Source organism: Umbelopsis ramanniana, assembly GCF_025399195.1.
Source record: "Umbelopsis ramanniana AG unplaced genomic scaffold K450scaffold_7, whole genome shotgun sequence".
Taxonomy (NCBI): domain Eukaryota; kingdom Fungi; phylum Mucoromycota; class Umbelopsidomycetes; order Umbelopsidales; family Umbelopsidaceae; genus Umbelopsis; species Umbelopsis ramanniana.
The window spans coordinates 137,206-163,668 of NW_026252093.1; the positions used below are offsets into that span (position 1 = coordinate 137,206).

A 26,463-nucleotide genomic window follows, 5' to 3' on the forward strand; every position below is an offset into this window, starting at 1 on the left:
CGGGCAAATCACTTCTTGCCTACAGTCAGTAAATATCATTGCAGTAAAATAAATAGCCAACTAGCCCGCATGTCTCCCTGGACTTTGGAAAAACGGAGAGTAGTGAAACAACCCATCCCAAAATCCAAGGAATTATTTGCGCACATTTTGCCATGAAGGAACTCATTAGAGTACAATCAAGCAAGCAAAGTAAGGGGCGGCGGAAAGGTAGCGCGTAACCAAGCTCTTTGGTCGTAGCATGTCGTGACTAAACAAGCAAGGGAAAAAAGAAGCAACAAAAATCTTTAGCAGCATAAGAGGGTATAACAGTGATGATGCATTACCATCTTGGTAAAGCAATTATCATTATCATGGTGGGGTGAGATACTTTCGCATTTATGAATTTCCAAATTGAGCGAGACAAGTTTGATAGGTTCACTAAGGGTGTCTTTGGGGTTTGGTGGCTCGATATTGACTCGATGGTGGACTGCGGGGATGGCCTGTGCAACCTTGCGTGACAGAAATATTTGGTGCGAATATTTTTGCCTACGGAGTAACCATGAGCCAAATTACTTAGGCAAGCTTTAGTGCTACATTCTGGCATTGCCGATGGCTGAAGAACTTTGTTGGTGCGCTCGAATGCAACTCTATAATTGCGCTATTTTTCTAAATGTAGACAGCCCATGACAGCCTGCAGCCGCGTTATATTATACCCAAGAACACGTCATTTTTGGAGAAGGTGTATAGAAGCCTAGTCTCATTGAGACTACCCAATTGTACATCCGCGGTGAATTCATAATGTATGTTTTTTCAGCCAGTAAGCTTTGCCGCCAAAGCTTGCTGGCCATCTCTCTCCGTTTCTTTGCTTTTTCAACCAAAGGAGGTAATTATAAGCGAAGGCTTGGTGGTTCTCAGCCAAAACGTTACAGTGACACAAACCATTTTTTTTTTGTTACTCCTCATTGGTGTGAAGGCAGGGAAGCCGATTCTAAGTGCCTTTGCAAGTCAACCTTGCAGCAGTTTTGCATCTCTTTCCGCTTTTACTTCCTTTATATCTATTTTCTATTCCCTCATTCCATTCCTCTTACCCTTGCCAATTGATTAATATGAGAATTGGTACCTCCATTGCCATAGTGGCGTCCGCTTTGGCCGTTGCTCATGCCGCCCAAGCTCCTTCCATTTATTCGTTGGGAGGACTCGACATTGTTGTCGACAATCAACTTGACCCCTCCCACCCGCCTCATAGTTTGATTGCTTCGCATAAGCCAAAGACTTATGATCAAGCTAAAGCTATTTGCGCAGCCTTGAGCGAGTCACTTGCTGACCTCTCTACCGCCTCCAATCTTAATTTAGCAAGCACAAAGTTACCTGCTGATAGTACTTTCTGGTATGCAGTTTACGTTGTGTGCTCTATTTTTACTTCTTTGTAAACACTAAAATTGTCGTCATGTCTTCCACCTTATAGGATTGCAGGAACATCGAGTGGAAAGTCTGACTGCCCCTCCTTCCGCACCAGTTCCCGCAGTGGGAAGTCCAAGTCACACTTGGGCAAAAGTGCTTGTGAAAGCAAGCAGTATGCTCTCTGTACCAATTCTGCCGGTAGAACTACAACAGCAGGCGAAAATGGTTCTCATTATCAAATTCGTACTAATACCAACGATGGCCCAATCATTGGGTTCCGTGATAACCTAACCTGGAAGTTCCTTGGTATTCCTTATGCTAAACCTCCTGTTGATGATCTTCGTTTCGCTGCTCCTCAGCCACCTAAAAAGTGGACCGAGCCACTACAAGCAACAAATTTCACCAACATTTGTGTTCAAGCTGATGGAACTGGTAGTGAAGACTGCTTGTACCTTAATGTCTATACTCCCTCTGTTGACAAATGCTCCAAACGCAAATCATTGCTACCCGTCATGTACTGGGTCCATGGTGGAGGTGGGTATATTTAGCTACGGCCCATAACACGATATCAATGTTGACGGCAATGCATAATTTAGGCTATACTGGTGGCTCAGCCATGACTACGTAAGTTACTTGATCGAATATTCTTTGTTATAATTGACAAGGCTAATTTTCTAAATTAATTTTTTTTTTTGACGATCAGTCTTTACGACGGAAGCAACATTGCATCTCGTGGAGATGTTGTTGTTGTCAGGTAAATATATGCAATACATTACCTAGCGCGTTTTGATTATAATCACTAACTTTTCCCTTTCTTAGCATTAACTGTAAGTAACAGGATATGCGTGAAACCTTTATTCTGCCTTGCATTGCCCTGGCGTTTACTTGCTTTACTAACGAATACACCTTTATATACTCAAAAAGATCGTCTCAACATCTTTGGCTTTGCAGAAGATACCACTCACTACGATCGTTCTGAACTTCCGGGAAACTTGGCTCTTCGTGATCAAATCGCTGGTCTTCAATGGGTCAAGGAAAATGTTGCACGCTTTGGAGGTAATCCCGATAGTGTCACTATTTTTGGTGAATCAGCCGGTGGTAGCTCCATTCGATCCCTTGTTCAATCCCCTAAGGCTACCGGATTGTTCCACAAGGCAATCTCCGAAAGTGATCCTTGGGACCTTGGCTGGCAAACTCCTGCCGATGCTGGCAACCTTACTCAAACAGTCTGGCAAGGAGTTCAATGTACTGACCTAGCCTGCGCTCGCAAAGCTAGTGTTGCCGACCTAACCTCATCCTTCAACAAGGCCGTCACCCTTGTTTCCAATGTGAACCATCCTCAGGGTGAATTCAACTTTGTCGAACCTGTCAAGCCTAGTATCGATGGAGAATACATTCCTCACGACTGGCACACTTCTGTCAAGAAGGGCGAATTTAACAAAGTTCCTTTCTTGATCACCACCAACCATGACGAAGCTGGTGCATTTATCACCGACGATCTCCCCAATCCTGTTCCTGCAGCAAGCGATTCCCCTACACTTGACCAGACTTGGGCTTACCTTCTTTCCACTGTCATTCACTTTGGTGTCGAAAGAACCACCGCCATCATCCAATCTGGCCTTTATCCTGTAAGTGATTTGGTCAATTCCTTCGTTATCTTTTCTGAGCTTTGATTTAAACTTGCTAATGCATTGCCATCATTCAGTATTACAGTGCCACCCAACCTGACATTATTCGTGATCAACTTAATGCGCTGATCACTGACTTTTTCTGGAACTGCCCCCTTCGCTTGTTCGTCGAACAAATGGCTGGTCACGGTGTTAAGGTCTATCGTGGACGATTTGACCATGTCCTTCAGGAGACAAACGCCCCTACTTCTTACTGCTACAACAAGGAGTGCCACGGCTCTGAACTAACTACAGTTTTCGGCGCTCTCAATATCTATGGCATACCTGTCAGCGCCGAAGACCTCAAGTTTACACAAAATATTGTGGATACTTGGACTCACTTTGCTCGCTATGGCAACCCCAACACCCATAACCAATTGTACTGGCCAGCCGCTACGGCATCCAAATCTAATGTGTATGTATTTAACACCACCAACACTTTGTTGACTGACGGATTCAACAACGACAAGTGTGATTTCTTCCAAAAGAATGATATGTACGACTTTGATATTTTTGACAAGAACTACAAATAAATCCTCCTATACTACTGCAGGACGACACTCAAAAGACAGGATGTATGGAATACATCTGTCAGGAGTAGTCCCAGTTGCATAAAACAAAACAAACACAAAAACTTGCCTTTTTTTTTTTTTATTGTGTGAAATGCTCTTTAATTTTGACGATAACTGGTAACTGCAATGTCTAAAGGTGGTACGAAAGGGAGGGGAAAGAGGAGGCCATTGCATTTTGCTGCCAAACCCTTTTAAGAACAGTTCCAACCCATTTCCCAAAACTGGATTTCCAGCATGGTTGCTTGTTTGAATACCTCGCACACTTCCTGCCACCTAGTAGCTGAGGTAGATATATGATGTAAAGCAAGTTTCTCCAACAACACTACGCTTCGATGTTAGTGGGCAGAAAATGGAGACATTGCAACGGTTCTACGTATTGTTGAACTCACGTTTGTTCTCATCCACAGATGCTTGGAAATCGTCTTCTGCATAATTTACAATCCACTGCCAATAGGGATTTCCCTCTAATAAACAAGAGTTAGATTCCTTTTTTTTATCAAGGGGGTAGTGCAGTTGTCAGCTGTGCGCACCTCGTTTTGTGTTTGGATCGTCATACAGCTTTCGCCCTATTTCACCATATCCTAGTGAGCATGGAGCCATTGCAACTTGTAAATCCATTGCATCCCCGGTGGCACCTGTTGCATGTTGTTAATTTAAACGCATATTAAAAATGTGTAAACCGCTATCGCTGGTTTAAATTTTACCTTGATCAAGGACAAATCTAGTGTACGCAACATTATAGACGCTCTCAGGGGTATCCAGGATGTCCTGTTTGCTAATTCCCCAAGTCTCACAGTACTGTATTCGTTAACTGATGTAAGAAAAATTGACGTCATCAGAACAAGACAATAGGTCTATGGAAATACAAACCTGCAAATGCAGCTGCATTTCATGGTGAATATGAAGTATGATTTTCGCATAGTGAGCCGTCATGTCGATATCCCTGGCTACTCAATTGAATCAGAAGTTGCGGTAAACAGCCTAAAATGCTTCATACACGTGAACTCACTTTTGTATGCTGCTAGTGCAGCCGCTCTAGCGTAGTTTTGAAGATAAAGGTAATCCTGCTTAATAAAGTGCTCAAACGATTCCCGCTTTAAAGTTCCATCCGCTATACCACGCACAAACTTATGATCGATGAAGTTCGACCACATGTTCTGAGGGAGTGAGGCAATGAGAGCTTTGACAACACTGTTCCTGTAATTGATACCATGTCAGCATGATGATTGGGAGACCTCGACGTTTGCGATGTTTGTCCCACATCTGTTCTTGCTCATGCACACATAATTTTACATACCCGGCATAAGGTTTGGCCATGACGTTGTGGAAGTGGTTGAGCGGGCCGGCACCCGAACCAACATCACCAATTGAGTTTTCCAAAGCTGCAGCAACATATGCAATGGCGTTCTCAACGGCTTCCTTGGCTGCAAAGTTTGAAGCACGCTTATGAACACCGCAGTTCGCTCATATACTCAAAACAGATCAACCAATTACGTACCATCCATTTTCTTTGCAATGCCAGAAGCAATAGCAGCCGATAACGTACATCCTGTTCCATGTGTATTCTTTGTATCAACAAATGGGTTCACTACTTCGTGGTAGCTGTCTGCAGCTGCGTCGTATAAAACGTCAACCATCAAGGTTTTGCCTTGTCGTACTTGCGGAAGATGGCCACCCTTCAAAAGAACAAAAGAGGGTCCAAAGGCAGCGATGGATTTTGCCGCCTCATACACGTCTTGTAGATTTTTAATGCTCCCTTGAGGTTTGCCAAGGAGATGCTCCGCTTCTGGAACATTTGGAGTCAGTATATAGGTGATAGGCAACAATTTTCTAATAATGACATCTACAGCCAATGGTGGTAATAGCTCGGAGCCAGATGTTGAAATCATCACAGGGTCCACTACAACGTATTTAGCGGCCTCTGGATAGTGGCTAAGCACCTCTACAATTGTTTCCACAATTTCTGCGCTAGCCATCATGCCGGTTTTGATTGCGTCGGCTCCTATATCACTCAGAACTGCGTGGAGCTGCTTTGCCACAAATTCCTTCGGCATAATATGTATTCCGTCAACGCCAAGTGTGTTTTGAGACGTAATGGAGGTGAGAACCGAAGAGCCATATACATGGAGCGAGGTCATGGTTTTGAGATCGGCTTGAATCCCGGCGCCACTATAGGGAAATGCAGCATATGAGCCAAGTGTTGACAGAAGTCTATACTAAAAACCATAACACTGACCCGCCACTGTCACTGCCAGCAATTGTTAGAGCTTTTGGTGGTATCATTGTCGAGTAGGTAGAATGTCTTTAAGTCGGCGAGCTTCCGACCAGTTATGTTTGTGACGGTCCTGCATTTGTTTGTCAATCTTTAAGAGATTTTGACTTTCCGTCTGTGAGTCACATTCAGGTTCGCGTAATAGAGCATGGCTAGTCATAAAAAAAAACCACCGGTTGAATGCGATAGCACAGACAATACACTGTTAGATGATTTGTAACACAGGTTTGTCAAAACACATTTGTAAGGACACAAATATGACTTTTTCGCAGTCGAGAGCGGTAGGCTACTACCTACTGTTGCATGGGATGACTTAAAAAGGGCAAACATATCGCAAATGCTCAAAGAATTTTGAAGGTTTATCAAAAGAAAATGAATCCAATAATAAGAAGACATTGATACAAGCTACGAGTTATTACTGTTTGCTAATGTGTCCTTCACCATTTACAAATACAAAAGGTACAACTCTCAAACAGTCGGTGTACAGGGTTGATGAATTTTGATGTTGACAGTTTACATGGCGGTGAAGAAACTAAGATGGACCTCACTCCTGTTCTGGAGCCTTAAGATTGCGATTCCATCATCGCACGGAACTACAGCATCGAAAGAACATTCATGAGCATATGAGCAAAATCGGTCAAGCTATATCGCTAGTACCGTACCTCTTCCAAGTCGATCTTACCATCTAAAACAAACACCATAGTAAGAAACAGTGTTCTCAGAAGCAAATGCGCTGCTAAGATTACATTACCTCCATCTTTGTCAGCTTCCCTAATCATTTCGTCGATCTCATCTTCGGTGAGATGCTCGTTGAGAGAGTTCATAACATTCTTTAGCTCTTCGCGAGATATAGTTCCACTCTTGTCAGCGTCGAAAGCACTAAAAAAGAAAGAAATATTGGTGGGCCATCAATACAAAGTAAGATGTCATGTTTCTCAAGTGCCGACCAGTAGGATATGACGTTCATCATAACGAAGTACCTTCGCGCAATGTGAAAACGATGACTGAAAACAGAATGTCTTGCAGATACTTACTCAAAAGCATCCCGGATGTAATCTGCTTGATCTGATTTGAGGTTTTGCGTCAAAACGAGAAACTCCTCAAAATCGATGGTACCGTTTCCATTTGTGTCAACCTCATTCACCTTTTAGTTTTGTTTCAAGTCAGGTTTTAATACGATGTAAAGTGCGTCGTGTCAAATCAAAGTATACCCACGAACCATATCCATAAGCTCAGCTTCAGTAGGATTCATCCCAAATGATCTTATGACCGTTCCAAGTTCTTGAGCAGTGATGGAACCATCATTGTCTAGATAGCGGGGTAAGCGCCTCGCGCTGGAACCAGCTTCTTTACGTGCCGCCAGGGGAATAAGACTGTTTTACCTTTGTCAAACATTTGGAATGTTTCTCTGAATTCATTAATCTGTTCTTCTGTCAAAGTGTCGGACTGAACGAAAGAAGACCGGGATTTACTACTCTGTGAGTGGCAATGTAAAGTGTAGTGTCGTTTACCCTTACCATTGTACCTCAATAGCACTTAAAAGCTTGGTAGCTATGGCGTCGTTGCGTCCCTGCCATAAGAAGTAAAATCGTCACCCTCACGTGTGTTGGTCGCCTGGACTTCGTACCCAGCTCAACACCAGTACAAACTGTGCCTCACGTGTGCCTGGCCATGGGTTATACGAAGGCTTTGCTCTCCGTACTCGCTACTCCGTTTGAGAATTTTGCTATATGTGAAGTAAGAAAAAGATTATTCATGACACGCTACAGTAAAGCAGTGGATTAACGTATATAGGCTCAAGTAATATTGACGGTGGCGAGTACGTGAGTGATACCCCTCGGATACCTTGCTTGGCTTGGGAGGAAATTCTGCCTGATGCAAAAGGAATTTGAGAACTGACTTTTCATTTTACACGGAATTGCTTAGTAGCTTTATCAATGCACAGCACAGAAAGACGTGATATCTCGAATGCGGTGCGTATGATTTAGTACCAGGTATAGTACACTATCTCCGTTATTTAGGGAGAAAAAGGCGGTTGATTGATCGACGATCATATCAAGGTTCGTTCTTCAAGTACCGGGAATAATCTTATATGAACTCTGAATTTCCAGACTTGCCGGCAAGTCAAAAATTCCAAGCGGTAACATTGCATGGTTGATTGTAATGACAAGTGTACCAGTGGGTTGTTCCACGAAGCTTGACTGTGTTAATTGGCGCTTTTTAAGCCCTCAATGAAATGACAGCTCAAATTGTTGTGAGAATGGGTCACGCATTTTTCAGTTGTCAGATTGGTTTTTGACCTTTTGGTTCACTTGTATCTCAAGTACAACAAACGACATATTCCACCATATGAAAACAGCAGCTCCCAAACGGCCCCATTCAACAGCAGGCCATCTCTTTTTGTGTGTATCAGTCAGACGTTACCAAGGTAGCAAAAACTGGGTTTATAGAAATAAGGAGACTTTTTCTCAAGTGCCAATATAGGTGTTTTAACCCACATGATGATCACTTTAAAAGTATAGGACAAACATGGTCGTATGATGATATTTATGGAGGAAAATGGCGGGAGAATATATACACAAGTCATAAGTGACAGGCTAGAAATATTAAGCGATATTGTGGTAAATTATGATACAAATAATAATAAAATGAGTAAGCTTGTTGAGTTCACTCTCATAGATCACGATTGTAGGGCTAGCCAAATCACTTTCGTCTTGAGATGGACATGAATCGCTTTGCCAAAGACACCTTCTTATCTTCGAAACTGAATTCGCTACTTGAGGTTGAGCTTTCGCTTGATGTGGATGAAAAAGTATTTGAACGATGTTGAGGTGCTCGCGATAAAGAGGTATCCACTTTAGGGTGCGGTGAATAGGATTTGAACATTGCTTGAGCGTTGGGGTGAACGATATCAAAATGTTCAGTAAAGCGTGAAGACATTGTGGTAAAGAAGTGAGATGAGATGAAAGGCAGACAATAATGCCACCACCTAGTTTTATTATATATTTTTTCAGAAGGATATGCCTTTTTCGGAGAACCTTGGACAATAGGACCGTGACCTTTCGTGGGGCTGTTGGGAACAGAATCACAGCCAATTAAACATCGGATGAAGAAGTTCCGACTTAATATTTTTTTTTTTTTGAAGATCACAGCAGCCTATCTAAGTATGGTTATGTGCTCACCATTGGTTTTATTCTTCTATCTGCCTGCCTTCACAGTATTACCTTGCATTGCCTTAATCCATGTCTATGTGTATCCATGCATGCGACGTTTCACAAAAGGATAGGGGTAACCATGATCATGGCTGATATCAGGTAATCGATGGAATTCGAGCATTGCATTTGGCGCGCGAAGTGAAATGTTTTGTACAGACTTTAAAAGAAGCTTTTGTTTTTTTTTTTTTTTTCGAGATCAGTCAAGTCGATCCTTACCTAGGTAGTCCACTTTCAATGACATATCGCCTGTCCTGGCTGAAAACAGATCTTTGACATGATCTCATACAGCAGCTTCGATTATGCGTCGCCATCTTGTCCGCGCAATGTTGTCGGCTCTAACGACACAGGATTGTTTCCTTCGGCTAGTTGTACGGCAGGGGATAAACGTTGCTCAAATTCTTTCATTTCCCTTTTTCAGATCAAGCACGTCTATATTTGGATCGTCAAGTTGACCAGGTACCTGAGAGAGTGGTTGAAAGAACCAGGGAACTGGCGGTGTTCTAAACAGAAATAGAAACACATTGGAAAGAGACTCCGGCTGAGAGTTTCCTACGAAGAAGCTGATCACTCTGCTAAATTAATGAAGAAATCTAGACTTCATTTATTCAATCTTCTATGATTATTCTATACCGGCAAAGGTAGTTGTTCATCCATCTAAAAACATCCAAATAATTTATTTTAGCGGAATAAAGGACTTTGTGTTCCCATTAGACTTCAGGTCTCGAACAACGACTTTGGAGCATATGGGTTGGGGGCTGTGACTTGGAAGATCGGGCACTTTCCTACGCATGTGAAGTCTTGACACGCCTGTGTATTTCAGCTCGTTGGGCTTCAAGCTTGGCCATAGTCTGATATGCTAACGATATGACTTGATCGGGTATTCCTTAGAGTCAATCGCCGCATGGAAGAGAGGACATTGGCGTGTTAGCTTTCTTTCAAGGTTTTTTTTTTTTTAACTTCTGTCGGCTGGATGGCCTAGCTGAGCTTTCCACAGAATAAAGATGGGTTACCTGCTATTTGTGCAACCTTAATGCCATGCGACTTCCGGCAAACACCAGGAGATATCCGATGGTTAAAGATGTAACCACCGCCCTGACTCAGATGCAGACACAGTTACTCATTTGAATATGGGCTGTATGGCAAATTTTTAACAACCGATCTCTTACCGCGTCTTCTTCAATGGTAGTTTTGTAATACGATATTCCTGAATAGTCGCCCTGTTGCAACATGTCAGTCAGATCATGATAGTGGGTAGCAAACAGTGTTCTGCACTGAGTATTTTCATGAAGATAGTGTAAGATGGAATAAGCCAGAGAGACCCCATCATCTGTGGCTGTTCCACGTCCTACTTCGTCCATGATGACCTGAGAGCGTCTTAGTTCCAGCACGAAACCTCTCTACCTTCAAGCTACGCTATACTCACAAACGATTTTGACGTTGCGTTCTTCAGAATATTGGCCGTTTCCATCATTTCCACCATAAAGGTTGACTGGTTTTGAGCGACATTATCAGAGGCACCAACCTATAATATCATTTTAATTTTTTGAAGGAGAGGGGATTTTTTGGTGTTCAGTTTCAGTTTTTGTGAGGTGCGCCATACTCGGACTAAGCTGGAATATACACGTACTCTGCTGAAGATGCGATCGGCTATGCCAATGTCTGCCCGTTTCGCCGGTACATAACTGCCAATCTGCGCGAGTAAGAATGTGACCGCTACTTGTCGCAGGAAGGTGCTTTTGCCACCCATATTTGGCCTGCCATACGTACAGTTAGTAACCCTGAAACTATCTAAAGATCTAAAGAATGGTTTTTTTTTTTGACATACCCTGTCAGTAACCAAATTGATTGGTTGTCATGAATATGACAATCATTTTTGATAAACTGTCGTCCTCTATGATATAGGCCAGTCTCGACAACTGGGTGCCTGCCTCCCACGATTTGTACTGCATTTCCATTATTGACACTAGGCCGGACGAAATTATTGTCTATTGCCAGCCTTGCGAATGAAGATAAGACATCCAATTGGGCGAATGCGCGACAGCTCCGTATGATGCCATTTGATTGCTCGAGGACCTTAAAAAAATGATAAGCTCAGTACTGAGGATAAGCCGATGGGTAGTACCGGCTGATTGATGTTGAAGCGGGTATGAAAACCTACCATGCCGCAAAGTTGCTCATACACCTGAGCTTCAAGTTCAATAATAGATGCAGCGGTGTTTTCAATGTCAACCGATAGCTTGGTCCATTCCTGTTTATCACAAATGGTTAGTACTTCATGTCGGTATATTGGGAATCCAGCATGAACCATTCAACCTCAATCTGGTATCTATGTTTAGTCCGCGTCTGATTTACAAGGGTTGCCTTGAAGGCATCTTTCAGTTTATGCGCATGTCTATTTCCAACCTCAACAACGTGCTTGAATGCAGCGCTTGACATTAGGGTGACAGACGATCCTGTCAAAGTGATGTTTGTACCTGGGTGGTGTCGCATAGTTGCTGAGAGAATAATCACTTACCACAAATGGCGCGTACCCTGTCATACAGCTCAGTCTTTTCTCGTTCAAGACCCATCAATTTCTTGTGCGTTGACAATAGCTTTTTGTTGTAACTAGGTGATATCTTAAATCCATGTATTCAAAAACAATCTAGCATGCATGAAAAGGAAGAAAGCTCAATTTACCTCATGTTAACATATCCATACTCTCTGTAATCTTTCGTGTTTCTGGAAAGGACGTAATTTTCGTCAATAGCTTTGGTAATGTAATCCACCAAATGGTCATGAGTATTCAGGGTATCCAACAAGGCAGACATAGCGCCATAGGGGCCGGCGGTTTCTGAGTGGACTGAATCCATCGTTTCATTTTGTAAATCTTGCAGAATCTGTTCTTTGATAGTCTTCATTGCCTGAAACGTCCATTTGAGTTCCAAAAGGTCAGAATGTTGACCTTTTCTTAGTGAGAGTCGTTGTAGTGCTCGCTGGGCGTCGTTGCTTGATTTTAATGCCAATCGAATGTCATCTAGGAGCCCATTCCGGTTGTAAAAATACTCAACAATATCCAATCTCTTATTTACGGAATCCACTTTATTCAAGGGCGAGACTACCCATGACCAACATTAGTATCATAGCCGATATTGTTCCCTTGAAGGACATAACGCTTACCCAGCCAACGATTCAGTAACCGCGAACCTGCACTGGTAGAGGTACAATCTATAACACCGAGCAGACTGTCCGCTTTCTTGCCTTCCCGTATGCTAGAAAGAATTTCGAGGGAGGTCATAGTGGAGCTGTCAATTCGCAACACCTCTTGAGGATCAAACTTTATAGGCTTTTGTAACATTGGGTGACGCCCAAGCTGTGTGCTATCAACGTAATCAATGAGTGCCTGAGCAGCGGCTACTTCTATATCGCTAAAAGTAGGTGATTCCAGCTCCGGTTCCAAGTCCATGAAATTAGATTGTGTGGTAAGTGAAGGAACGTCAGTCCATTTTTCGGTCATAGCTGAGAGATTTTGTCTTCCACTAACTGCATCGTATATTTCATTAGGTCGAAAGGTTACAGCTGGTCGATTAATTTTCTGAAGTATTTGATGAATTGGATGATCAACTTGACTTTCCAGCCACGCAGGAAGGAGGATTTCCCTTGGACGAATGCGCGCCAGATCGTCTTCTAATTGTAAAAGATCCGAGCTTTGCATATTAAAATCTCCAACCGACATATCGATCCATGCCAATCCGATCGACTGATTTTCGATGTCGATGGCAAGTAAATAGTTGTACTCATGGGCATCGAGAAATTGCTCTTCCACTAATGTTCCCGGTGTGATAATTCGGGTGATTTTTCGCTTGATGTGGCCACTGACAGTTGTATACTGCTCACATAGTGCGACATTTGCTTTCACCCGATTCACTAGAATTTCCAGATATCTATCCAGCGATCTTGACGGAAAACCGGCAAAGTGAACAATGGTACCGGTTGTGATTTCCTTCTTTGTCAGTTTTAGATCAAGCTGAGAGGCAAAGTTGGCTGCATGCTGTTCATAGAGCTCATAGAAATCGCCAACTTGCATCAGAAGCACGCAAGTAGGGTATTTTTCGGTGTATTCACGAACCGCATCCAAGACAACAGATCCGGTTGGCGCCCTTAATAACGGAAGGGGGGTATTTGAATCTATCTCGAGCAATGCATTACTGTTGTCTATTAAACCTTGGCCGCTTTCAGTGTTAGTATTTTGAGGTGTTTTGGAAGTTGCTGTCGACACTGGTGGGTTGGTCTGTCGGGTGAAAAGGTCGTCTGCCTGACCTTTCGTGACCTTTTTTGAACATGGTGGGGAGCTAATGAACGTTCTACGCGAGGCTCCACAAAGGACTGTTGGCCGAATGTTAGTGTACACTCTGCAATGCTTGGCGTAACCATAGGTAGACGCTGCTAGTCGTACTCTAGGAAACATTTCGCGCCTGTTCGGTAAGAGTCGGCAAGGGCGTCAAACGTTTCATGCTGTGTCCGGCATGACTGCTGATCGGACTGCCCTGTCCCCAAATACTGTCGAAATTGTTGCTCGAGATCAATCGCAACATAATCACCATGTCAGTAAAGCCTCAAGTTGACTATACGTTATATCTCGTCACAGAACGCTCTCTGCTACCCAACGGTCATGAATTTTTAACTCATTTAGAATCGTGCCTCAAAGGAGGGGTGACCTTAGTGCAACTTCGAGAAAAGAATCTCGATACTAGACCGTTTATCGACCTTGCCCGGAAAACAAAAGAGATAACTCAAAGGTACAATGTCCCTCTCATTATCAACGACCGTGTCGATGTTGCTCTTGCAGTCGATGCTGAGGGAGTCCATGTTGGCCAAGATGATATGACATTGGCTCAGGTCAGGAATTTCATTGGCCCTAATAAAATTATCGGTGTCTCAGTGAACAATGTGAAGGAGGCCCAAGATGCCATCAGCGGAGGTGCAGATTATCTCGGGATTGGTGCAGTCTGGTTCACAAGTACAAAAAAGCTGTCCAAGAAACCACTTGGAGTCGATGGTGTTCAAGGTAAGCAATTGCATCAATTCGTTCTACACAGCGCTGAACATCACGATACTCATAACCTCTCCATCATATATAGCTATTCTTCAAGCAATGGGTGATGCCAATGTCCAGACAGTTGCGATTGGTGGGATAAATCAGCAAAACACACCACAACTTATGGCCAAAACAAGTGTTGACGGCAGACATTTGGATGGTATTGCTGTAGTTTCGGCGATAATGTCGTCAACTGAACCGGAGCAGACGTGTAAGGATTTTGCTGGCGTTGTTCGTCATTATGTTAACAAATGCGCAAAGTCTGGCACACCCATCCAGGAACAACGAGATACGAAGGAAATGATCGAAAATATCATTAAACTTGTACCTACTATCCGACAGAAAGGTCCTTTGGTGCATCATATCACTAGTAAGTTGCTCAGAAGAAAATATCATTTCTTCTTAGTGAGAGGTCATTGTACTCAGTCCGTTCAATAACAATTTGTTACGGTAGATAACGTGGTCATCAACGATAATGCTAACGCCACATTGGCACTCGGGGCTTCACCTATCATGGCAACCCACCCCGAAGATGTAAAAGATCTTGCCGCCGTAAACGGCGCCATGGTCCTCAACATGGGCACCGTGGATGAGACCATCACTAACGCCATGGTTCTTGCTGCACAAGAGAATGTCACTCATGGAAACCCAGTCATTTTCGATCCAGTTGGTGCGGTTGCAACGAACCTCCGCAAGAAGGTCTCGGCCAGATTTTTACAGGAATGTGAGTTCACGGTCATCAAAGGCAATGCAGGTGAAATTCTTGGCTTGGCTGGAAAAGGAGGAAAATCCCGAGGTGTTGATTCCGTAGGAACAGATGACGAGTCTATTGCTGCGCAGGCTGTAAGGGAACTGGCCAAGAAGCATAGTAAGTGTATATTAAGTTTGTTGTTTAGGTCTCTTTGAGGTCAGATTTGACTCCTAAAATTTTATAGAATGCGTAGTCGGAATGACGGGTGTCATCGATTACATATCAGATGGTCAGCGAGTGATAGCCCTCGAGAACGGTCACGAACTCATGGCCAGTATAACTGGAAGCGGCTGTATGGCAACGACAGTTGTAGGATGCTTCGCAGCAAGTAAGTTATTGTGTCATTAAATAATGTGAAACAAAATGACTTGGTCTGACCCCGCCTCCATCAGTCGAAAACTCGGACATTCTATTGGCAACCATTGCGGCGTATGGAACGTTCTAATTTCTGATTTTTGCCACAATATTGATACGGTGTTTACTGATCACGCTTTGTATTCCTCTCTACCATGATAGCATAACGACTCTCAATATTGCGTCTGAGCTGGCGGCGAAAAGAGAAGATGTCCAAGGGCCCGGTACATTTAGATCGGCTCTAATTGATGAACTCTACAAATTGAGTAAAGCTCCTGAGACTATTCGCAGCGCAGCTAGAATGCGATGGCTTGACTTGGTGTGAGATCACCGGTTGAGACCAAAAGAGTGTAAATTCTCATAACAGGCCCCGCAGTTCCAATAAATAATAGTGGTAAACCCCCAAAATTTTGTAATTCTTTGTTCATTCTTACTTCTTTTTCACCACCCCAAAAATGACTGTGAACAATGAAGAAAAAGAAAGCCTCCTTCAGGGTACGGTCACAATATCTTTAGTCTTGTATTACCACCGCACTACACAGCATAGCTCCTTCTCTGACACTATTCGTTAGTTTTCAAAATATTTGACAAAAATGGTGATGGAAATGTGAGTATACAAGAGTTCACTCAAGTCCTAGAGCATCTCGGCGTCACTTCCAGCCAAACAGAAGCGAAAGCGATCATCAAGCGAGTTGGTCGACAAAACTCAACTAGCATGAATTTCGAGGAGTTCGTTGATGCCATTGAAGCCACCACTACAAGTGCTCATGACCATTCTGGCATTGAAGATGAGGAGCAGCTGCGAGACTGCTTTCGAGCGTTCGACAAAAACGGAGATGGTCGTATTAGTTTCGACGAGTTGGCTATGGCCATGAAGGAGCTCGGAGAGGACATGACCCGCGAAGAACTCGAAGAAATGATGCGAGATGGTGATGCTGATAAAGACGGCATGATTGATTTTGAAGAGTTCAAGCGGCTCATGCCCACGGCATAGTCAAAAAGAAAAATGAACAAATTGCTTGTTTGACTCAGCCCATGCCAAGGCACCTCCATAGACATTTATTCACTATCCGCCGATAATACCAATTGAGCGTCAAGGGTCCAAGCTGCAAAGGCGTTCCTGTAAAATATTTAATAGTCATTTTTATAGCCTGCAAGTCTTGTTCGTGGGTATCGTAACCTCGGACGGCTTTGCTAGACCATCCTTCTGACCAAATGAGTACATTATAAATAAAAGAAGAAAAAATACCTTACAAGAAGCATCGACTTTGGATTAATAATTTTGCCATATTTTGAGTTGGCACGGGTAGAATTCTCCCTTGACCCGCTTTTGTTTATCCTACTGCGTGTTTCGTAAAAGTGGCTGATATCGCTTCACATTCGAAGTGCAAGAAGAGCAGGAAACGATTGTTTGACAGAAGGTAAATACGTATACAATCAGTTTTCAAAACCATGATGGGAGGCCAGCCAATATAATGAAAGATGGATGTGTGGAGTGAGCACGCAACATCTAGCGAAATTCTATCACCAGACACTTGATTGGCTGAAGTAGGCAATTGCGCAATTGCTTTCATCAAAGGATAAACCCCGAAATTCTTTAAACCGAAAAAGTGACTTGAATTTGGTGTTGTTGACTCTAGTTTCTCTTCTCTACTCTTTACAAACAACTATGGCCAATACTCCTCACGGTGGTGTCCTCAAGGACTTGTATCTTCGCGATGCTGACAAGCACGATACTCTTCTCGCTGAATCTGAGCAGCTCCCTTCCCTTGAGCTTGATGACCGTCAGTTGTGTGACTTGGAACTTATCCTCAACGGTGGTTTCTCCCCCTTGGAAGGTTTCTTGAACCAGAAGGATTATGAAGGGTAAGTCGCCATAAAACTTTGTGGGAAAGTTGACTCAACAAAGGCTGTGCAAGTAGACTAACCAGTTGTTCAGTGTTGTCGAGGATATGCGTCTCGCTGATGGCCTTTTGTGGTCTATTCCTATCAACTTGGATGTTAGCCAGGAACAGATTACCGAGATTGGTATCAAGGCTGGAGCACGTATCACTCTCCGTGATCCTCGTGATGACCAAGCCCTTGCCATCTTGACTGTTGATGATGTTTACCGACCTGACAAGGCAAAGGAGGCTATCAACGTATATGGAGCTGACGATGACGCACATCCAGCTGTCAAATATTTGCACACTATTGCCAAAGAGTTCTACGTCGGTGGTAAACTCGAAGCCATCCAACCCCCTAGCCACTACGATTACGTTTCTAACCGATGTAAGTGTTTGGAACCTTTGTTATGAGTTTGACAATTTTCTCTTTTCCAAAAAAAAGACTGACCGGGGACAAATTTATCATCTTTTAGTCACCCCATCTGAACTCCGTGCTCACTTCAAGAAGCTTCAATGGACTCGCGTTGTTGCATTCCAGACCCGTAACCCAATGCACAGAGCTCATCGTGAATTGACTGTCCGTGCAGCTCGCGCTCGCAAGGCCCATTTGTTGATCCACCCTGTTGTTGGTTTGACCAAGCCCGGTGATATCGATCACTACACTCGTGTCCGTGTCTACAAAGCTCTTATGCCCAAGTACCCCAACGGTATGGCTGAATTGAGCTTGTTGCCATTGGCTATGCGCATGGGTGGTCCTCGTGAAGCCATCTGGCACGCTTTGATCCGCAAGAACCACGGTGTTACCCACTTCATCGTTGGTCGTGACCATGCTGGCCCTGGTAAGAACTCCCAAGGTGTTGACTTTTACGGTCCATATGATGCCCAGGATGCTGTTGAGAAGTACAAGGATGAGATCGGAATTGAAATTGTTCCTTTCCAAATGGTTGCTTACTGCCCTGACACTGATGAATACATGCCTGCTGATGAAGTCCCCGCTGGTGTCAACACTTTGAACATCTCTGGTACTGAGCTCCGTCGTCGTCTGAAGCAAGGTCTCCCCATCCCTGAATGGTTCTCTTACCCTGAGGTCGTCAAAGTCTTGCGCCAAGCCTACCCTCCTCGTGCCACTCAAGGTTTCACCATCTTCTTGACTGGTCTGCATGCATCTGGAAAGAACTCCATTGCTCGCGCCTTGCAAGTTTCTCTCAACCAGCAAAGCACCCGCTCCGTCTCCCTTTTGCTCGGTGAGACCATCCGTGCTGAACTTTCTTCTGAACTTGGTTACACTAAGCGCGAACGTGACATCAACGTTCAACGTATTGGCTATGTTGCCGGTGAATTGACCAAGGCTGGTGCTGCTTGCATTGCCGCTCCCATCGCCCCCTATGAAGCTGCCCGCCAAGGTGCCAAGACTGCCATTGAGAAATATGGTGGTTTCTATTTGTAAGTGTAAACTATTTTGTCGTATGAATAAGTTAGCCAGCATGACTGACAATCAATTTTTTCAGGGTCCATGTTGCTACCTCCCTCGAAGAGTGCGAAAGCCGGGATAGAGAAGGCGTTTACAAGAGAGCTCGTGCTGGTGAAATCAAGGGTTTCACCGGTATCGATGACCCCTATGAGACTCCTAGCAAGGCTAATCTCACTGTTGATATCTCCAAGCAGAGTGTCAGCCAAATTGTTCATGAGATCGTCCTCATGTTGGAACAAGATGGTTACCTCGGTTCTGCCTAATTTTTTTTTTAAAACAATGCTTTTTTCCATATTGTGTTCTTCACGCTAATCTATATACTATAGACATAGATCACTGACATAAAACCCTTGTATATTTCTTATTTCACTTCCACCATACAAAAAATCAATTTTTGAAATTATTCCATATTCCGTTATGTCCGTTTTACCTGTGTACCGACAAACAGGATCCATCATCCACATTTTCGCTAAATCCGTCCGTCTGGCAGGGTGACAAAGCACGACATTCAAAGGCGTAGTTAGTGGGGGTTGAAAACCCTGTTACAATCGAGGTTTTTTTTTTATAATGTGCAACTGTGGCACAAAGAGGGATGGGAAAACGTTGAAGTTATTATACAGAATATGGAGAATAAGTGGGAAGGATGCAATGTATTTCTCTGGGTTGAAACGCTTTCTAGTAAAGAACACGAGTCTTGATGTTGGCGCGTGTATTTGAAATTCGGTGGTTGATGATTTCAATTTGTTCCTCAGTGACCTGGGTGATATCGGCCATCAAATAAGCAATGGCGCCCTTTGAATCGGAGTATTGTTTGTCAACATTATGGTCAGCAAAGATCTCGTTGATTTCCTAAAAACCCAACTCATTGGTTAGAATATAGATTTGGCAGTCAATGATAATCGCTGATCTAAACACTTGCCTTAAGCACACCAGGAATATTCTGATGGATATACAGAACACGAACGGTGTTGCTTTCCTCTTCATTGATAACGCGAAGGTCGATTTCAGGGAAGTTGACGGCATTGATAGAAGTACCCTGGTTGATGAACTTGGTCAAGGCGGTGGAAACTTCAATACCAATCATAGATTGAGCCTCTTCAGTGGAGCCACCGATATGTGGGGTCATGATAAGGTTCTTGCATTCGAGCAAGTCATTGTACTCGGTAAAGTGAGGACCATTGGAAGCGGGCTCCTTAGGGTAAACATCAATGGCAGCTCCAGAAAGGTGACCAGATTTGAGACCCTTGACCAGAGCAGGAATCTGGACGACAGTTCCACGAGCATTATTCAGCAAATAAGCACCCTTCTTCATGTAGCCCATAATTTCCCTTTCGCCAATCATGTTTTTGGTCTCTTCAAGTTCGGGAACATGGAGAGTGACAAAATCGGAAATAGACAACAGCTCCTCCAAACTTTCCTTTTGCTTGGCAGTTCCGAGAGGCATGATTTGAAGAACATCGTAGAAGTAGACAGTCATACCCATGGACTCAGCCAAGACAGATAGCTGTGAGCCAATATGACCGTAACCTACAATACCGAGGACCTTGCCACGGATCTCGAAGCAGTTGGCAGACACCTTGTTCCAGATTTTCTGGTGCATTTCATTGCTACGGTCTCCCAGTTGGCGGGCAAGAACAATGATCTCTCCAATGACAAGTTCGGCAACAGAACGTGAGTTGCTGAAGGGGGAGTTGAAAACACATACCTATCGCATGCAATCTGGTTTAGAAGGTTTGGTCCAATCATATTTTATATCCAGATTAGATTGTGGACTGTTACTTACACCTTGCTTGGCAGCAGCGTCGAGGTCGACCTGGTTAGTACCAATACAGAAACAACCAATGGCAATCAATTCCTTAGCCGCGTCGAGAACTTGCTTAGTCAACTTGGTCTTGGAGCGGATACCGATAACATGGACATCCTTAATCTTTTCGAGCAACTCATCGCCAGCAAGCGCCTTGGTGTAGGTCTCAACCTATCGATATGAAGAGAAATACCACATTAGACTTCTGATGGAAACCAATTCCTTTCCCTCCAACTGCAACCCTTACCTGATAGCCTTGCTTCTTGAATGCATCGACAGCGGTCTGGTTGATGTTTTCCAACAGAAGAATCTTGACTTCAGAGGTATTGAAAGGTCTCAACACCTTTGGCTTCTGCTGAGAAAACGATCCACTGCGCTGTCTAGGTTCTTCAGGAGCTTGGTCCATTGTGAATAAAGTTTAAAAACTGAAAATGAGTTTTCGAAAGAAAAGAGTAGAGTGCGGAGGAAGGTCTTAAAAAGTATTACTTTTTATACGTCAAGCACACCTTGCAGACGGAGTATGAATCATCTGTATTTTTTTGTCTTGCATTTTTGTGTGATGAATTGTGAGTGATTATTTTGTGACTGCTTAAGATGAGCAGTTTTGACCATTGAACTTCGGTCTTTCGTTGTTAACGTCTATTCCCTGAAGACCAGTTCTTGATCATTTAAACAATTGCACAAACCTTATTCCTGATGTCAGAGCTTAAAAATTATGACACAGCAAAAGAGATCCCTCCAGAGCTGAAGAAAAACCACCTGGTGGGATTGATTCCAGAGCAAAATATCACCATCATTGACCAATTCACTCTGGAAACGGGAGTCACAATCCACAACGTACCGATAGCATGGAAAACGTTTGGAAAATTGAACGAAACGGCAGACAACGTTATGGTAATTTGCCATGCCCTGACTGGAAGCGCGGATGTCGAAGACTGGTAAGTTAACCTCGAGAACAGGACCATGCTATTCCATGCCTTGAGGGATAGTCGTTTATCGGGATTCTCACCGGCATTGTTTTCTAGGTGGGGACCATTGATCGGGCCGAACCTTGCGTTTGATACCACAAAGTTCTTCATTTTCTGCGCCAACGTCCTCGGCTCACCATACGGATCTGCATCGCCATTGACGATTAACTCGGAAACTGGCGAACAGTATGGTCCCGAGTTTCCATTGGTCAGCGTACGGGATGATGTTCGACTTCATCGAGTCATTTTGGATTCTCTCGGAATCAAGAGCGTTGCAATCTGTATAGGTGGTTCCATGGGCGGAATGCAGGTGAGTTTTATTACTAGGAGGGCATATATAAGGGGCATGTTTGAAACTGAATGTCACCTGAATGATTGATTTAGGTTTTGGAATGGGCTCAGCAAGGAGACTATGTTAAAAACATTGTGCCTATCGCTACTTCTGGTCGTCATTCAGCTTGGGGGATCAGTTGGGGTGAAGCTCAAAGACAGTCCATATATAGTGACCCATTTTATGGTTGGTATATTACCTTACTGGGAGATATAAAATTTCCCATTCATCGACGAAATTGGGACAATCATAAATTTACTAACGCCATTTCTCTAGCTGATGGGTATTATACAGAGCAAGCAAAACCAAATGTTGGATTGGCAGCCGCGCGCATGTCCGCTTTGCTTACTTATCGATCCAGAAACTCTTTTGAATCGAGATTTGGTCGAAACGCTGCCGGTGGTCGGTACAAAGACAACATTGCTCGACCGGCATCCCCACGCGAAGCTAATGTCATGATGCACAATGATGGTCACAAAAGCTCATCAGGCACCCGTTCTTCCCATGCTGGATCCAAAAAATCGACCACTGAGACGTCTACTAACGAGACATCCTCCAATGGAACCACACATACCACGATTAATGACCCTCCAATCCCAACTCCATTCGTTTTCTCAGCTCAGTCCTATCTTAGATATCAAGGAGACAAGTTCATCAATCGATTCGATGCCAACTGTTACATTGCATTGACCAGAAAAATGGACACCCACGATCTAGGACGCGGTCGTGGAATTTATGAAGAAGTCCTGGCAGACATAAAGCAAAATGCATTAGTCATTGGTAAGTTTGGCAATATAGATCCTTTTTTTTTTTCTAGAACTTAATATGAATCATCATTGTTGCTCTAGGTATTGAGTCTGACGGTCTATTTACTATATCCGAACAATACGAGCTAGCAGAATTCATTCCCAATTCTGAAATGGTGGTGATTCAATCACCAGACGGCCATGATGGATTCTTACTCGAATTTGATCAAATCAACAAAAACATATTACGATTCATTCAGAGAGTTCTTCCTGACATTTACGAAAACTCGTTGGTTTCTGAAAAAGAAGTAGAAGAACAAGAAACCTTGAAGGCAACCAAAACCAGTTTGTTTGGAGAAGCCGAAGTAGATATTACTCAATGGTAGATACAGTATAGAATAATAAAAAGTCTCAAGCAGCATTGTAATACGACTATTACACCTTATGAAATTTATATTATATTAAAGTTGCAAATGGAAGAACATCCAATCACTCATCGTATCGAATGCAACACCTCATTGACCATGCTGATCTGAATAAGTACAAAGTACACAGTTACGCTAACTGGATGAGCATATGGGTTGGCAAATTTAAAAGAAACAACAGAGAAAAAAAAAAATACCATTATCTAATAAGACATTATACAAAGCATTGTTAGTTATAACTAGTTTCTAGCTATGACTACGAGTGCTCATATCCAAAGTACAAGTATGTCCACAGCCTGTGGGGCATTGAGAGTTATTTGAGAACCAGTCTCGCATATGCTCCAAGTGTCCGCCATGGTTACAACCTTGACACCATACATACAACCCTCGGACTGTTTGATGGCTGAGGAGAACGTGGATGAGCATTTGTATTAAGTGTGCTACCTCAAAGAGTCTAACAACGTACCATAGCGAGCAAGGGTTCAAAAGCTTGTGACACTTATCACACGCCCAAGACGCTCGAGCGGTACTCAGTACCAGTTTAAAGCAATTGTTGCACGCTATATTTATCGTAGTGGCATTCTGTAAAGAAAGTTAGCGAAACGGTAACAGGTCCATATTCAAACAGGCAAAAGTTTACCATATTGATAGTCCTGACTGCTTCTATCGGACAAGCATTGATGATATCGGTAGCAGAAGTCCATAGCTTGAACCTGTGTAGCAAATCTAATTAAAGTGTTTAATAAAGAGTCAGCGATGTCGGTGTGTTGCAAGCACCACTTGAATATTCAGCATGGATACACACCTATATAGCTTGTAAACCAATCCTCCAGTTGCTCTAATCCAACATGTACGTGTTGCTGGATGACAAGAAATAGCGTGACACACATTTGAACGTCGCTCTAAATTGAAAAGGCAATCCATTAAAATCAAAGCATTCTCATTTGACTTGATAGCTCGTTCGGTCATATGTTGCTTACCTGTTCGGTGTAATATGAGAGTAAATCATTGACGATTTCTTGATTTTGTGACATACTAGATATCTCATTGCTCTCTGATGATGACGATGAGAGATCATCATGATCTTTGTAATCATTTCCTCCTTGCCTTAACGATGTTTCTGAGTCCGTCTCACTTGCCGCATCAGTGCCGTTTACCGTCTTTTATCAAGAACGAAGGCCATGGGCAATGTCAGCAACATACTACGACATAAAGGTTCGACCCTTAAAGATTGACTTACATTATCTTCCAGTGCTTTAACATAGCCATTATCTGATGCATTGACTAGGTCCCGCCGAATTACTTACTGTGTGGTGCTTTCTGGAAGAAGGATAATTTCTTACCTGAACTACTGGCTTCATCGTCCATGTCGGCAAATAATAACTGTATAATCTTCCACGTTTGTGCCGCTCTGAATCTTTGCATGCTCCAAGCAATCTGTCATGAGACTGTGGATTAGGTGCATTCCAAAAGATGACAACGTATAATCAACATACCTTTGCATTGGTTTCACAAGCCATTTTTATGTCTTCGCCAGATGTCACGTAATTTTGTGCAAAAACAGAGAAGGTTTCATAATCAAATAGCGGTAGATGAGCAATTCCACAAGTTTGAGGGGGTATATATTGCAGTGGCTAACTCATGTGTTATTACAAGTTCTAAAAGGCGAGAAATGACGCATATTTTATGTACTCACCATCTCATCTCCTGTGCTGGTTCTTGATCTACGTTGTTTTCTGTTCGCTGGGCTGGTCACTCCGGGAGTCGAGCTGTGGATTGGGGTATAGTTGAGCTGAAATATCCCAAATGCATAACTGTTCAAGAATACTTACATTTCATCTACAAAAGAGTCTCCAGCACTCTTATCAATTGAGAAGACAAGATCACCATGAATGTTCCATCCAATACCATTTTTTCGTAAAAGTTCGATAGGCTGATAGGCACCAACAATGTCATGTCGCATAAAATAGCGATCCTTCGCACAAGAGATGATGGTATCGGACGAAAGCCATTGGAAGCCTGAAGTGAGACGCCTCACTCAGTAATTAACTCAAATATAACCTAATCTGTAGCTACACCCTACCTGTTGGCGTTGTACTATGCTCATCAAACGTATATTTTGCAATATTGGGCCGTCTTACATCCCACACATGTAGACCGTTGTCTGATAACAAAGCGCATGATGCGATTTCATTATCGTATCCAGGACGCCATTGTATTCGTGATACTGATGCCATGGTGCGAATGGTATACTGTGGTTTTCTGCTATCCGAGTTCATGTCCCACACCTTCATAGTCTCGTTACTAACTATATTTTCCGATAATATCGAGTAAATCTGTCAATGTACCTTGATGGTCCGATCTCTGCCTCCACTGGCGAGGGTTCTACCGTCGGAATGCCAGTCCACAGTCAAACAAGGTCCGTTATGAGCGCTGACTTTTCGATCGTATATAGGTTTTAGGTTACGCATATCCCATTTCTACAACAGGACAGATTTAGTTGCCAATGTTTAGTTCGTCATCCCATGTAATTGACATACCTGAATAGTTCCCGTCTCAAAGCCCGCAGCGAATTCATACGTATGCAACGGATTAAATTGGACATCTCTGACGCTTTCAGACTTTCCTTCGTAGCTGTACTTAGCCAACGATTTTGGGTCTCGCAAGTCCTACCATCAATTAAGTATCAACACAAGTAGTTATCACTTTCATGCATGCCTCTGACAACACTAACCCATGCTTTTATGTTACCGTCTTGTGAGGCACTCAATAAAGTGAATCCACTATTGGGCTGAAAACAAACTCGATTGACAGCTCTGGTATGCTCGGATATAACACGATCTGTGGTAGCGGGAATCAGTATGATACGAATTATGAAGGCTCGCCATAAACTCTTGTTTCAATTTTACCTGTCTTTCGTCCGCTTTTGTTGAGATCCCATATAATGATTGCTCCGTTTGTAGCTGCTGTTGCAATCTTGTTTTTCGTTGCTAGTGTGTATCAAAAACGGTCAATAGTGGTAACATGATCAACATCGAGGAAGTAATAGCATACCGTTATTTCCCCATTTCACGTCATTGCTGCTATAATTGAGACTAAGGTTGCTTCCGGTTCGTAGGTTGATATATTCGGTAACCTCCTGCGTCGTAACATGCAGCACTTTTAGGACTATTTCAATATCATAGGATGGTTTAAATACTAGGCTACGAAGTTATCAATATCTCCGTTAGATGAGCCATACCTTCACGTCCAGCAACTACTACATATTCCCCATCAGGTGAGCTGCTCAATGCATTTAATGCTCCCGGAAGTTGGTAGCGGAGAGGTTGGTAAGGTGGGGCGTTCAAAGTATCCATTGGGGATTGTGACTCCTGGCCGTCAGATTGAGAAGGTGTGGCGGATTCAGTGACAATGGTGGAATCAGAAGATAATCTTGACGGGTTAAAACCAGTCTGTGAGCCAAAGGTTGGAAACTGCCCGCGGCTATTGGCAGGCATCCTCACAAAGCCTTGCTCAAACTCAGAGAGCACCCTCACGTTGAAAT

The 26,463-nt window shown here is 43.3% G+C and overlaps 11 protein-coding genes across 11 annotated transcripts; 6 read left to right on the forward strand and 5 right to left on the reverse strand.

Moving 5' to 3' along the window:
• Window positions 1–996: 996 nt before the first annotated feature.
• K450DRAFT_225138 (uncharacterized protein) lies at window positions 997–3,943 on the forward strand. The gene is made up of 7 exons (XM_051586328.1): window positions 997–1,366; window positions 1,445–1,914; window positions 1,977–2,004; window positions 2,084–2,134; window positions 2,200–2,207; window positions 2,305–3,008; window positions 3,086–3,943. The coding sequence occupies exons 1-7, from the start codon at window positions 1,086–1,088 to the stop codon at window positions 3,578–3,580; spliced, it is 2,037 nt and encodes a 678-aa protein (XP_051447860.1). The 5' UTR covers window positions 997–1,085; the 3' UTR covers window positions 3,581–3,943.
• On the reverse strand, window positions 3,678–6,095 carry K450DRAFT_225145 (uncharacterized protein). Its single transcript, XM_051586329.1, has 9 exons — window positions 5,856–6,095; window positions 5,118–5,788; window positions 4,917–5,043; window positions 4,629–4,816; window positions 4,490–4,566; window positions 4,324–4,417; window positions 4,150–4,254; window positions 4,009–4,083; window positions 3,678–3,941 (listed from the first exon to the last, which is right to left on the reverse strand). Exons 1-9 carry the CDS (start codon window positions 5,900–5,902, stop codon window positions 3,811–3,813), a joined length of 1,515 nt encoding a protein of 504 aa, XP_051447861.1. The 5' UTR covers window positions 5,903–6,095; the 3' UTR covers window positions 3,678–3,810.
• Window positions 6,096–6,227: 132 nt separating this feature from the next.
• On the reverse strand, window positions 6,228–7,460 carry K450DRAFT_225157 (uncharacterized protein). The gene is made up of 7 exons (XM_051586330.1): window positions 7,409–7,460; window positions 7,274–7,337; window positions 7,111–7,199; window positions 6,926–7,035; window positions 6,643–6,770; window positions 6,554–6,576; window positions 6,228–6,484 (listed from the first exon to the last, which is right to left on the reverse strand). Exons 1-7 carry the CDS (start codon window positions 7,409–7,411, stop codon window positions 6,455–6,457), a joined length of 447 nt encoding a protein of 148 aa, XP_051447862.1. The 5' UTR covers window positions 7,412–7,460; the 3' UTR covers window positions 6,228–6,454.
• A 1,532-nt stretch (window positions 7,461–8,992) lies between these two features.
• On the forward strand, window positions 8,993–9,231 carry K450DRAFT_225164 (uncharacterized protein). The gene has a single exon (XM_051586331.1). It carries the CDS (start codon window positions 8,998–9,000, stop codon window positions 9,175–9,177), a length of 180 nt encoding a protein of 59 aa, XP_051447863.1. The 5' UTR covers window positions 8,993–8,997; the 3' UTR covers window positions 9,178–9,231.
• Window positions 9,232–9,754: 523 nt separating this feature from the next.
• On the reverse strand, window positions 9,755–13,588 carry K450DRAFT_225172 (uncharacterized protein). Its single transcript, XM_051586332.1, has 11 exons — window positions 12,266–13,588; window positions 11,786–12,203; window positions 11,622–11,713; window positions 11,420–11,559; window positions 11,265–11,354; window positions 10,932–11,179; window positions 10,734–10,860; window positions 10,530–10,628; window positions 10,273–10,470; window positions 10,117–10,198; window positions 9,755–9,989 (listed from the first exon to the last, which is right to left on the reverse strand). Exons 1-11 carry the CDS (start codon window positions 13,551–13,553, stop codon window positions 9,889–9,891), a joined length of 2,883 nt encoding a protein of 960 aa, XP_051447864.1. The 5' UTR covers window positions 13,554–13,588; the 3' UTR covers window positions 9,755–9,888.
• Window position 13,589: 1 nt separating this feature from the next.
• On the forward strand, window positions 13,590–15,613 carry K450DRAFT_291811 (uncharacterized protein; the record flags this gene model as incomplete). Its single annotated transcript, XM_051593582.1, has 6 exons — window positions 13,590–14,153; window positions 14,227–14,553; window positions 14,638–15,051; window positions 15,119–15,272; window positions 15,327–15,428; window positions 15,451–15,613. The coding sequence occupies exons 1-6, from the start codon at window positions 13,688–13,690 to the stop codon at window positions 15,611–15,613; spliced, it is 1,626 nt and encodes a 541-aa protein (XP_051447865.1). The 5' UTR covers window positions 13,590–13,687.
• Window positions 15,614–15,760: 147 nt separating this feature from the next.
• On the forward strand, window positions 15,761–16,574 carry K450DRAFT_225200 (uncharacterized protein). Its single transcript, XM_051586333.1, has one exon. It carries the CDS (start codon window positions 16,004–16,006, stop codon window positions 16,280–16,282), a length of 279 nt encoding a protein of 92 aa, XP_051447866.1. The 5' UTR covers window positions 15,761–16,003; the 3' UTR covers window positions 16,283–16,574.
• A 1-nt stretch (window position 16,575) lies between these two features.
• K450DRAFT_225204 (uncharacterized protein) lies at window positions 16,576–19,055 on the forward strand. Its single transcript, XM_051586334.1, has 4 exons — window positions 16,576–17,154; window positions 17,228–17,559; window positions 17,648–18,617; window positions 18,683–19,055. Exons 1-4 carry the CDS (start codon window positions 16,958–16,960, stop codon window positions 18,906–18,908), a joined length of 1,725 nt encoding a protein of 574 aa, XP_051447867.1. The 5' UTR covers window positions 16,576–16,957; the 3' UTR covers window positions 18,909–19,055.
• Window positions 19,056–19,064: 9 nt separating this feature from the next.
• K450DRAFT_205556 (uncharacterized protein) lies at window positions 19,065–20,891 on the reverse strand. Its single transcript, XM_051584736.1, has 4 exons — window positions 20,697–20,891; window positions 20,429–20,620; window positions 19,565–20,350; window positions 19,065–19,494 (listed from the first exon to the last, which is right to left on the reverse strand). Exons 1-4 carry the CDS (start codon window positions 20,853–20,855, stop codon window positions 19,321–19,323), a joined length of 1,311 nt encoding a protein of 436 aa, XP_051447868.1. The 5' UTR covers window positions 20,856–20,891; the 3' UTR covers window positions 19,065–19,320.
• A 168-nt stretch (window positions 20,892–21,059) lies between these two features.
• K450DRAFT_225209 (uncharacterized protein) lies at window positions 21,060–23,023 on the forward strand. Its single transcript, XM_051586335.1, has 5 exons — window positions 21,060–21,387; window positions 21,475–21,727; window positions 21,802–21,934; window positions 22,025–22,528; window positions 22,597–23,023. Exons 1-5 carry the CDS (start codon window positions 21,146–21,148, stop codon window positions 22,878–22,880), a joined length of 1,416 nt encoding a protein of 471 aa, XP_051447869.1. The 5' UTR covers window positions 21,060–21,145; the 3' UTR covers window positions 22,881–23,023.
• A 17-nt stretch (window positions 23,024–23,040) lies between these two features.
• On the reverse strand, window positions 23,041–26,451 carry K450DRAFT_225216 (uncharacterized protein). The gene is made up of 17 exons (XM_051586336.1): window positions 26,161–26,451; window positions 25,974–26,087; window positions 25,829–25,909; window positions 25,654–25,760; window positions 25,460–25,588; window positions 25,268–25,399; window positions 25,003–25,207; window positions 24,752–24,938; window positions 24,616–24,688; window positions 24,416–24,553; window positions 24,263–24,356; window positions 24,160–24,203; window positions 23,900–24,079; window positions 23,725–23,821; window positions 23,560–23,645; window positions 23,386–23,501; window positions 23,041–23,322 (listed from the first exon to the last, which is right to left on the reverse strand). The coding sequence occupies exons 1-17, from the start codon at window positions 26,414–26,416 to the stop codon at window positions 23,166–23,168; spliced, it is 2,196 nt and encodes a 731-aa protein (XP_051447870.1). The 5' UTR covers window positions 26,417–26,451; the 3' UTR covers window positions 23,041–23,165.
• Window positions 26,452–26,463: the final 12 nt, after the last annotated feature.